General features: G+C 39.2%; 1 protein-coding gene across 1 annotated transcript in view; it reads left to right on the forward strand.

The window, feature by feature from the left end:
* Positions 1-48: 48 nt before the first annotated feature.
* Positions 49-12,894, forward strand: part of LY96 (lymphocyte antigen 96) — a gene marked incomplete at its 5' end in the record, with an annotated part of 32,879 nt that continues 20,033 nt past the window's right edge. Inside the window, one exon of the mRNA XM_079722372.1 lies at positions 49-160. Coding sequence (XP_079578498.1) covers positions 49-160 — 112 coding nt within the window. The remainder of the gene's footprint in view (positions 161-12,894) is intronic.

The raw sequence follows: 12,894 nt of genomic DNA on the forward strand, positions 1-12,894 counted from the left end.
TAGTTACTGATTGTCTTTGCATTTTTAAAGTTTTGAAGATACTGAATCATGTTCCCATTTATGCTTTTTTCTGCCCTGTTTTCTTCCACATTTACTGAACCTGAAGAGAAACGCTGGGTCTGCAACTCCTCTGACACAAGTGTTTGGTACTCCTACTGTGGTAAGTACGAGGGCGAAAGCAGGTACTCATAATGTCAACTGTTCCAAGGGCAAGTTTTCACAGGAACCTTTTTCTGCTGTTGCCGGGACGCAGGAAATGACCGTATGTTCCGGCTGCTGGGGAGGCTGCTGACAGCAAAAGTGATGTCTGGTTCCTGCCCTGGGTGGATTTTCTCGATCCGTCACGGGCCTCACAGGTCTCTGAACTGTGTTGCACTTGACCTCCAAGTGCTTCTGTCCTTTCCTGTGGTCAGCTATCTCTACCTTGAACCCAGTTTCACATTCTTCCCAGTTTGGGCAGAACTCTCTGCTTCTGAGATTTTGCCTCAGCCCCAAGATTGACCAGGTCTTCCTGAGAAGGTAGAACAGTCCTAAATGCTGCTTGGAATTGATTATAGCTCCAGGCCGTGATTTTTTTTTTCAATGGTGCTCTGTAAGTGTTTCTGGCTGTGGTTTTTGAAGGCTCTTGGAATTACCTCCCTAATTGGTTGTAAGGCTGATTCTGTCAGTTACTGTGTGACCTTGAGCAAAGTCTTAGCCTCTCTGTGCCTCAGCTTTTTTATCTGTAAAGTGAAAGTGATTTTCGAACCTATTTTACAAGGATTGTTTTCGAGGTAAAATTTTTAGCACAGAGCCACATAGAAACAATAATATTGATTACTTAAAAAAAAGACTCAGCTACACTCTAATGCTATTTACTGGTTGGATCACTGTTGTTTTATCTTGTTTTGTTTAGTTTTCCCTCTTTCTCTACAAATATCTGCTGGTCTGAAAGCACAGCTTCGGGGCTTGACTACTGTTTTGGTTTGGTGCTTTGCGTTGTGTTGCTCACTATAGGTTGGTTGACCTTTTCTACCCACTAGTGATATCAGGAAGGTTTAAGGGGATGCTCCCGAAAATACTTGCTAGCTGAAATCCTCATGGGAAAAAAGGACTTACCGTCTAATCATTTGGGGGAGATTTACAAATGTACTTTGAGTTCTGAGAAGTTCTGCAATAAAGAAACCTATTTAAGGGGTTTCCCTGGTGATGCAGTGGTTGAGAGTCTGCCTGCCGATGCAGGGGACGCAGGTTTGTGCCCCGGTCCAGGAGGATCCCACATGCCACGCAGCAGCTGGGCCCGTGAGCCATGGCCGCTGAGCCTGCACGTCCGGAGCCTGTGCTCCGCAACGGGAGAGGCCACCACAGTGAGAGGCCCGCGTACCGCAAAAAAAACAAAAAACAAAAAAAACCTATTTAATCCCCCAATTTTCAGTTTTATTTTGTTTTATTTTTTGAGTGTGTGTTTACAATCCTGCAAATACATTCTGGCAAATATTAATGTAAAGTTACTTCTGGGGAATTAGGGTAATTGCCAGATGTGAGAACAAGACCTAAGTGTATGACTAGTCTCAGGCTGGTGGCTTTTTTTTCTGTTTGTGATTGTGCTGAATTCCCTGAAAATTCCCCACCCCGCAAGGTCAGTTTACACTGCCCTGTTCCAGGCCCTCTTCAGTGCACTCGGCCCCCTTGTCACCTCTCCTTTGGCGCTTCTGCTTCATGCATTGATTATGCCACCTTCTCTGTGCTGTATTTCCTATGGCCTTTATTTATATAACACTTCATATTATTATTTAGCTTTTAATCTTCTAGTAACACTAACTCAATTTGTCTTCTGATTTGATTTTTGAGGAGAGATTTTATCTGTTTCTCTCCAATGCTGAGAAATTCTGTGGTCCTTTCCTGCTGCCCTAAGGATATAGAGACCGTGGAGAGCAGGTGGGATATACAGCTAAGCGAGACCCTGCTTGCTGCCATGCCCCTCTGCCCTGCCTCTGCCACGTCAACCTTTCCCTGCCTTAGAGAATCTATCCTGGCTGAGATGGAAATGCGTCATTTGTGGGAAGCACTGATCCCTCTAGGGATTATTGTCAGGAAGTTGGTGACGACAATTCAGTCCTTCCTGTCAGGATGATTCCCATTTGGCCAAGCTACTGGGCATACATGGTATACCTGTTTGCTAGGGCTGCCGTAAAAAACATCACAGACTGGGTGGCTTAAACAGCAGAAATTTATTTCTCACAGTTCTGGAGCCAGGAAATCCAAGATCAAGGGTCAGTTGGTTTGGTTTCCTTCTGAGGCCTCTCTCCTTGGCTTGCAGATGGCTGTCTTCTTGCCATGTCTTCAAATGGCTTTTTCTCTGTATGCACTCATTCCTGGTGACTCCCTGTGTGTCTAAATCCCCTCTTCTTCTAAGACACTAACGGTATTGCATTAGGGCCTACCCATGTGACCTCATTTTAACTTAATCACCTCTTAAAGGCCCTGTCTCCAAAGACAGTTACATTCTGGGGTACTGGGGGTTAGAACTTCAACATATGAATTTAAGGAGAACACAGTTCAGCGCATAACATACAGAAATGGCAAGAATTGACTGTTTTATCCTCCACCTTTGGAAAAGGCAGGAAATGTGGCTGTCTGAGTCAGTCCACAGAGCCCTGGACACACACCGTCCTGTAACCTAGAGTTGTTAGACTCAGCTCTAACCGTTTTTTGGCTATGGATAGTCCTGAAACTCAAGGAATTAATGGATTATTTAATTAAACCAATATTCACTGAGCATCTGGCACGTGCCTGTTCTAGACACTGAGGATATCATCTAGCAGTGAACAACAAGACAAAAGTCACGGCCCTCCTGGAGTTTTGATCAGTGAAATATTCAGCATGTCACATGGTGGCGATTGCCGTGAGAGAAAAATAAAGCAGGGGAGGGGATAGAGAGTACAGAGATGGGGATGGGGGTTGCATTTTAAATTAGGACAGGCAAGGAAGGCCTTACTGAGAAGGCGCCTTTAGCAAGGACAGGAATAGTTGAGGGAGTGAGCCACGCCCATATCCAGCGGAAGGGGTGGGGGGAAGAGCAAGAACAATGGCCTTGAGGTGGGAACATGGCTGGTGATGGAGGGATAGCAAGGAGGCCAGTGTGGCTGCGATGGGATGAGTGTGGGGGAAGTAGCAGAAGATGACATGGAAGGGAATGGGGAGAGCGTGAGGGCCATGTAGGTCAGGGAGCGACTTTATCTTTTACTACGAGTAAAGCCTGGTCTGGCTCCTGGGTTGATAATAATCTGTAAGGCGGCAAAGGTTGAAGCAGGCAACCTGTTGGGAAGCTGTTGCAATAATCCAGGTGAGTGAGAGAATGGTGACTCGGACCAGAGGGGGAGCATTGGAGGCGATGAGGAGGGGTCCAGTTCTGGAAGTATTCCAGCATGGTCCTCTCAGCTAAGTGAGTGTATCTTGGCATCTGGAGTGTCCCCCCAACTCCAAGCAGGCCAGCCTCTTTACTGGCCTTTATTTATACTTGTGTTCATATATAGGTGTACTATTCTCTAACCTGAAATATTCGTGTCCCTCTTTCTGTTTCATGGAAACCTCTGAGGTCCATCAAAAGTCCTACCTCCCATACAGAGCCTAGTCAAGTCAGTTGAATTTAATTCAGTTTAATACGTCTTTAATAGGCACTAGGTTTCATTATTCTGAGGAATACTGAGAATGCAAAGGTTATGTTAAGATGTAGCTGGTATCTTCAAGGAACTTCTGGCTTTTGTCTTACTTATGCGTAGTGGGAGGGCTAACTATACGTATCACCAGGATTCATTTGTTTATTCTACAAACTCAACATGGCCACTAGGAAGTCTAAGAGCCATTTGGAGCTAGGACTCTTATACTCCTTTCCAAATCTGTTTCTTCCTAAATCTTCCCTATCTCATCATCTACCTAATTCCTTACCCCCAAACCAGGGGTATCCTTAATTATCTCCCTTATTTTTCACATTGAATTTATTGATGATTCCGTTTTTAATATCCCCAGAATATATTCTAAAGCCAACTACTTTTTTTTTTTTTTTTCTGGCCACACTGTGTGGCTTGTGGGATCTTAGTTCCCTGACTAGGGATTGAGCCTAGGCCATCACAGTGAAAGCACCAAGTCTGAACCACTGGACTGCCAGGGAATTCCCCCAACTACTTTTTTTTTTTTAATTTAATTTTTACTTTATATTGGAGTATAGTTGATTTACAATGTTGTATTAGTTTCAAGTGTACAGCAAAGTGATTCAGTTATACATCTACAAATATCCATTCTTTTTCAGATTCTTTTCCCATGTAGGTTATTACAGAATATTAAGTAGAGTCCCCTGTGCTATACAGTAGGTCCTGTTGATTATCTACTTTACATATAGTAGTGTGTATATGTTAATCCCAAACTCCTAATTTATCCCTCCTCCCTAACTTTCCCCTTTGGTAACCATAAGTTTGTTTTCTATGTCTGTGAATCTGTTTCTGTTTTGTAAATAAGTTCCTTTGTATCATTTTTTTAGATTCCACATATAAGTGATATCATATGGTATTTGTCTTTCTCTGTCTGACTTACTTCACTTAGTATGATAATATCTAGGTCCATCCATGTTGCCACAAATGGCATTATTTCATTCTTTTTTTTTTTTGCGGTACGCGGGCCTCTCACTGTTGTGGCCTCTCCCGTTGCGGAGCATAGGCTCTGGATGCGCAGGCTCAGCGGCCATGGCATACGGGCCCAGCCACTCCGTGGGATCTTCCCGGACTGGGGCACGAACACGTGTCCCCTGCATCGGCAGGCAGACTCTCAACCACTGTGCCACCAGGGAAGCCCTATTTCATTCTTTTTTATGGCCAAGTAATATTCCATTGTATATTCCACATCTTGTTTATCTATTCCTCTGTCGATGGACATTTAGGTTGCTTCCATGTCTTGGCTATTGTAAATAGTTAAAGCCAACTACTTTTCACTGTCCTTTGCTCACCACTCATGTCACCTTCGTCTCTTCTCCGGCCTCTGCAACATCCTCTTAAATTGTCCTTTCTCCACTTTAATTCTTGCCTCCATACAATCAGTTCTTAGCATAGAGACCAGAGAGATCTTTTAAAAATGTAAATATGTTATATAATGTTATTTCAGTTGCTGAAAGCCCCCCAGTGGCTTTTCACTACAATTAAAGTGAAATCCCAACTTTGTACCAAGGCATCCAAGACCCCTCAAGGTGGCCCTTGCCTACCTGTCTGATTCCTATGACTCCCATGATTCCCACCCTCCCTCATTATTTTCCATTTACACTGACCTATATTATTATTACAGTTATTGTTTGTATTACCAATATAACAAGCATAAAATTTACCCTTTTCATGATTTTTAAATGTACAATTCAATGATATTAAGTACATTCACATCACTTTGCAACTATCACCATTATCCATTTTCGGAATTTTTCATCAGCCCAAACAGAGACCCTGTACCCATTAAACAATAACTCCCCATTTCTTCCTCCCCCCTAGTCCCTGGTAACCTCTACTCTCTGTCTCTGTGACTTTGTCTATTATATGTATCTCATGTAATGGTCTTTGTGTATATATGCGTGTGTGTTTGTTTTTGTTGCTTGAACATGTCAAAGTCATTGTCACCTATGAGTCTGTACTCCTGATTACAATGTGCACAGGGTTGGTTGCTTTCTGTCACTCACTTACTGGATACTGTAGTTGAGGTATCTCTACCCATTGCCACCCCCAACTCCTCCGTCCCCACCATACACTCAGTCTTTCTCTCGTAGCCCTGTTTGATTTCTTTACTAGAGTGTACATTTATCAAGAGCCGGGCCCTTGCCTGTCTTGTTCATTGTTTCTCTAGTGCCTAGAGCAATATTTGGTGCTAAGCAGAAGTGAATAAACACACATTTATTATCTACAGTGTGCTGTACGCAAGAGACATGAGAAATGAATGAGACATGCTTCCTGCCCTCAAGGCTTGTGCTATTTTTATGAAGAAGACTGACATGCAAGCAAATAATTGTAGTAAACATTTTAAATGACCATTGAAGGATGATCAAGTACTGTGAATGATAGTGTGTTTGTGGCTGTCGGGCTGGGGGTGTGTGGAGGAGTCAAGGAAGGCTTAACAGCACTGTTGATATTTGAATACATTTTGAAGGCAGGCAAGGAGTTTCTAGACCGATGAGGACAGGGCATTCCTGTCAGAAGGGACTGCATATTTATGTAATGGAAATTCTGTTGAAGAGGTAAAATGAAGTGCTGTGATGGTTCAACTCCAGCTAATGCTTCCTCCCTTGATCTCCAATAGTACTTAATACCAACACTCAGGGTGGCACTGTTTCATTTCCTGTGCCAACTGCAGTTGCCTGGACTGTTGGGTTAAGAAGGATTCTGAGGCAGAGCTCAGTGGGAAAAAGTGCTATGATGGATTGGCAGTGCTGACATTTGTGGTTGCAGGGGAAACCGGAGGCTCTTGTACTGTGCTTTTGCTGAACCTGGCCACTACTTTCTTTGGTATTTAATAAACCAAATGTAGAATTTTACCATAAACATGGTGACTTTAAAGTAATAAAGCTATTTTCTGTTAGTTCCCAAACCTTTGCAAATAAATTAAAAATCACATGCTATGTACTGTTATGTGATCTTTTGATCCTTACATCTAATTTTTTTAATGTATGGTGGTCTTGTCTTCCTAGGAAAATCTTAGGCTTCCTGACATAAAGATTAAGGTTACACTTCTATTCTCTCCCCTCACTCCACCCTACCCCACTCTGCCTTGCTCTAGTGCTGGCTTAACACTGAGCACCCATAGGGGTATTCTGAACATTTGTCTGATTGCATTGACTTGTCAATGGTTTCATCATAATCAGACCAACTTCAGACATGTGGGAAACTTAACTGAAAATAGAGAATTGCCCTTATGACATACAACATGGCCCTGGTGATTCACTGCTTTTAACTTGTTCCCGGCTTTGCTCCAGAGTCTTGGTTGCCTTGCTCTGAGGGTCTTCTACAAGCTTATCACTGAGAAAGAAGAACACATTGCACTGTGCTCGGTAATGCATATGAAAGTGCCCACGTTTCAATACCATGTCAACCTTTCATGGTAAGAAAGTTAATAAGTATATTAATTATGCAAACCTTCAAAAATATAGGTGAAAAAAAAAAAGAAAAGAAGGCACCATAAGCCTATCACAGTTAAGAGTTAACCACTATGAGCATTCTGATATTTTGGTAAATATTCTTTTAGATATATAATGATATATGTTGAAAACAGTCAAAGTAGAACCATATTGTATATACTGTTGGGTAACCAGCATTTTTTAAACTTGATAGTATACCATAAATGTCTATAACATTAAATATCCTAAAAATTCATGTTAATGACTATATATTAATTCAGTAAATAGATGCACAATATTTATTTATTTAGTCACCTTTGAGCATTTTTTTACTTGAGATATAATTGATATATCACATTATATTAGTTTCAGGTATACAACATGATTCGATATTTGTATATATTGTGAAGTGATCACCATGATAAAGCTAGTTAGCATCCATCACCTCACATAGTTACAATTTTTTTCTTCTTTTGGTGAAAACTTTTAAGATCCGCTTTCAAATATGTAAAACAGTATTATTAACCATAGTCACCATGCTGTACATTACTTCCCCATGACTTGTTTATTTTATAACTGGAAGTTTGTACCTTTTGACCCACTTCACTCATTTCTCCGATCTTCCATGCCCTACCTCTAGCAGCCTCTGTGTCTGTGAGTTTATTCTTTGTCTTTTGAGTGTGTTTGTTTTTTAGATTCCACATATAAGTGAAGTCATACAGTATTTATCTTTTTTTTTTTTTTGGCTGTACCACACAGCTGATAGGATTTTAGTTCCCCAACCCGGGACCTCAGCAGTGAGAGCTCAGAGTTCTAACCACTGGACAGCCAGGTAATTCCCTGTTTTTCTTTGTCTGACTAATTTCACTTAGCACAGTGACCTCAGGTTTCATCCATATTATTGCAAATTGGGCAGGTTTTCCTTTGGTCATAATCCACACAGGAATAAACATGTCTGCATCAAATGTTTGTGAACATCCATGATTCGATGAAATGACTGTTAATATAGCTCATTCTGTGAGACTTTTATTGCAGGCAAACTCAATTCATTGAGAGATGTTAACATTAATTTTAAGGGTTGCATTCAGGGGCAAATTAAATAAAACTGGTTTAGTCTCTTTCCCCTCCTCCTCAGTGCTTTTATAAGCTCTTCTACATCCTTCTTGAAACTTCTCATTTAGGAAGATTTGTTTATTAACTCATTCATTCATGTATTCAGTCGCTTACCATTTACTAGAATTCTGAGTACTTGATGTGTATTTTCTATTTTTAACCAATGGAACATACAGAGAGGTGAGGAGAGTATAGAAAAGGAGAGCAATGTAGAAAAGAACAGGTTAAAAAGTGTGAAAATGGAACAAGTAATTTTATGAAAATATGTTTTGGGGAGTTCACCCCCTTCCCTACAGTTTAAAGTAATTCACTACCTTCAACCTCCACCTTAACAATGTAAGGGCATTAAAATACTAATCTGTTTACATTATAGGGAGTTCTTTTGGTATTCGTACAGTATTTTAAATTTTATTTTACTGTGGTAAGAACATTTTACATGGGATCTACCCTTTTAAATTTTTGAGTGTACAGTACATCATTGTTGACCACAGGCATGAAATTGTACAGCAGATCTCTACAGCTTATTCACTTGCTTGACTGAAACTCTGTGCCCATTGATTAGTAACTCCCCATTTCCCTCTCCCCTCAGTCACTGGCAACCACCATCCACTCTTTGATTCTATGAATTTGACTATTTTAGATACGTGGGCTCAGGCAGTATTTGTCCTTATATGACTGGCTTATTTCCTTTAGCATAATGTCCTCAAGGTTCATCCATATTGTAGCATATTGCAAAATTTCCTTTTTTTAAAGACTAAATAGTATTCCATTGTATGTATATACCACATTTTCTTTATGCATATATCTGTTGATGGACATTTAGGTTGTACCTACATCTTGGCTACTGTGAATAGTGCTGCAATGAATTTAGGAATGCTAATATCTCTTTGAGATCCTGATATCAATTGTTTTGGATAAGTACCCAGAAGTGGGATTGCTGGATCATATGGTAGTAATATTTTTAATTTTTTGAGGAATCTCTGTATTGTTTTATAGAGCAGTTGTACCATTTTGCATTCCTATCAGCAGTGTTCAGGCATTCCAGTTTCTCCACATCCTTGCCAACTCTTGTCCTTCTTTTCTTTTTTTGATAATAACCAATCTGACTCGTGTGAGGTGCTATCTCATTGTGGTTTTGATTTGCATTTTCCTGATGCTTAGTGACGTTGAGCATTTTTTCATATACCTGTTGGCCATTTGCATGTTTTCTTTGGAGAAACGTCTATTCAAGTCCTTAGCTCATTTTATTTAATTAATTTATTTATTTTTAAATTTTTTTATTTTTTCACACACACTGTATTTTATTTTTACAAGAGATAAATAAACTGACACCAAGCATTGTAAATGGATGACTACAACAAAAGCAACAATGATTGCAATTACCAAACATGAAACACACTCGTACTATGTCATAATATTGACATTCAGTCCAGTAATCCTCCACTGTAACAGCTCCTTTACTTTGCAGTGAAAATTGATTTGTATATTTTTTGCCTCTGAGTCCTTGTGGGATTTTTTTTTTATTCAAACAGAAAGTCACAAAAATTATAATCATCCTCATCATTTCACTCAGTCCCATGTAATTAATTTTTTTTATCTTGATCTTTTGTTAGCACTTTTATGAATTCATCAGTTTTCCATTAGAGTTCTGAAAATGCTTATTCATTCAGTTCAGCAGTATAGTCAGTTACCAGAAACCTGTACTTGTCAGAGTCTTTTCCATGAATTCCTTGAAGATGAAACCCTTTTATAGGAACATTTTTGCAAAAGCATCAGAGTACACCCAGAACTGTCTGTAAATGACAAAAGACTTAAAAATGACCATGGTTAAAGATTTGATGAAAGTTCATAATAATGCAATTGACAAGGAAATTTAGTTATTTCTGAGATATACATTTTAAAGTAATAACTAGAATTATGACTTATAACATTATACCAGAACATATAAGATTTTTAGAAATTTCATGTAATGTCTGAAACATTTATATTAACATATTTCCATACAAATAACCCAAAGAAAGTTTAGTATTAGTTGTTTTTTGTTTGTTTGTTTGTTTGTTTGTTTATACTGCAGGTTCTTATTAGTCATCAATTTTATACACATCAGTGTATACATGTCAATCCCAATCGCCCAGTTCAGCACACCACCATCCCCACCCCACCGTGGTTTTCCCCCCTTGGTGTCCATACGTTTGTTCTCTACATCTGTGTCTCAACTTCTGCCCTGCAGACTGGTTCATCTGTGCCATTTTTCTAGGTTCCACATACATGTGTTAATATACGATATTTGTTTTTCTCTTTCTGACTTACTTCACTCTGTATGACAGTCTCTGGATCCATCCACGTCTCAACAAATGCAAGTTCTTAGCTCATTTTAAAATCAGGTTATTAGTTTTATTACAATTGAATTGTTGGAATTCCTTATATATTTTGGAGATTCACACCTTATCAGATATATGGTCTGCAAGTATTTTCTCCCATTCCATAGGTTGCCTTTTCACTCTGTTGATTGTTTCCTTTGCAGTACAGAAGCTTTTTAGTTTGATATAGTCCCACTTGTTTATTCATGTTTTTGCTGCCTTTGCTTTCCATGTCATATCCATGAAATCATTGTCAAGACCAATGTCATGAAGCTTTTCCCCTGTATTTTCTTCTAGGGTTTTTACAGTTTTGAATCTTACGTTTAAGTCTTTAATCCATTTTGAATTGTTTTTCATTTGTGGTATAAGATAAAGGTCCAGTTTCTTTCTTTTGCATGTTTTGCCAGCACCATTTTTTGAAGAGACTGTCCTTTCCCCATTGTGCATTCTTGGCATCCTTGTCAAAGATTAGTTGACAAAATACACATGGATTTACTTCTGGGCTCTCTGTTCAGTTCCATTGGTCTATATGGCTGTCTTTTTGCCACTACCATACTGTTTTGATTACTGTAGCTTTGCAGTATAGTTTGAAATCAGGAAATGTGATGCTTCCTCTTTCTCAAGATTTTCTTGCCTATTTGTCATCTTTTGTGGTTCCATATGAATTTTAGAGTTGTTTTTTCTATTTCTGTAAAAAATGCCATTGAGATTTTGATAGAAATGTATTGACTCTATAGATTGCTTTGGGTAATATGGACATTTTAATAACATTAATTCTTCCAATCAATGAACATAAGATATTTTTCCATTTGTTTGTGTCTTGTTTAATTTCTTTCATCAGTGTTTTGTAGTTTTCAGCATACAAGTCTTTCACCTCCTTAGGTAAGTTTAATCCTAGATATTTTATTCTTTTGGTGCTATTGTAAATAGGATTGTTTTCCTAATTTCCTTTTTATATAGTTCATTGTTAGTATATAGAAATAGAACTGATTTTTTTGTATTTTGATTTTGTATCCTGTAACTTTACTGAATTTTTTTATTAGTTCTGACAATTTTTAATGGAGTTTTTAGGGTTTTCTAGATATAAAATTATGTCATCTGCAAACAGAAAATTTTACGTCTTCTTTTCTGATTTAGATGCCTTTTATTTAATTTCTTATCTAATTCATCTGGCTAGGACTTCCAGTACTGTGTTGAGAGTGGGTATCCTTGCCTTGCTTCTGATCTTAGAGGAAAAACTTTTAGTTTTTCACTGTTGGGTATGATGTTAACTATGGACTTTTCATATATGGCCTTCATTATGTTGAGGCCATTTCCTCTAATTCTAGTTTGTTGAGAGTTTTTTTTTTTTTTTTTTTTTTGTGGTACGCGGGCCTCTCACTGTTGTGGCCTCTCCCGTTGCGGAGCACAGGCTCCAGACACGCAGGCTTAGTGGCCATGGCTCACGGGCCCAGCCGCTCCACGGCATGTGGGATCTTCCCAGACCGGGGCACGAACCTGCGTCCCCTGCATTGGCAGGCGGACCTTCAACCACTGCGCCACCAGGGAATCCCTGTTGAGAGTTTTTATCATGAAAGGATGTTGAATTTTGTCATCTATTGAGTTGGTCATGTGATTTTTATTCTTCATTCTATTAATGTGACATATCACATTAATTGATTTTTGTGTGTTAAACCATCCTTGCATCCCATGGATAAATGCCTCTTAATCATGGTATATGATCCTCTTAATGTGCTGTTGAATTCAGTTTGCTAATATTTTGTGATGATTTTTGCATCTAAACTCATCAGGGATATTGGCTTATAGTTTTCTTGTAGTGTCTTTGTCTTGCTTTACTATCAGGGTAATGCTAGCCTCATAAAATGAGTTTGGAAGTGTGCCCTCCTCTTCAATTTTTAGAAGAGTTTGAGAAGGGTTGGTGTTAATTCTGACTTAAATGTTTGGTAGAATTCTCCTGTAAAGCCATCTGGTCCTGGACTTTATTTTCTTTGGGAAATTTTTGATTACTGATTCAATCTCCTTACTAGTTATAACACTGTTCAGACTTTCTTTCTTTAGTCCTCTGGGGATCTCCTTGGAAAATTTGGGGCTCTGAACGCATGAACCAATCTCTTCGCTCTGAGTGAAATTGAGGGGTAGGTTATCTCTTCCTAATTATGCTATGCCAGGAGCAGTGTCTCTTGTGAGAGGTGTCCCGAACCTCAGTACTGAATTGGTGAGTCTGGTTTTACATTCTCCTGGATGCTGGAAACTTCCGGTTGGTTTCTGATTTCTCACAAAGGGAAACTGTCCATAAATTGT

Source organism: Hyperoodon ampullatus (assembly GCF_949752795.1).
Source record: "Hyperoodon ampullatus genome assembly, chromosome: 17".
NCBI lineage: Eukaryota > Metazoa > Chordata > Mammalia > Artiodactyla > Ziphiidae > Hyperoodon > Hyperoodon ampullatus.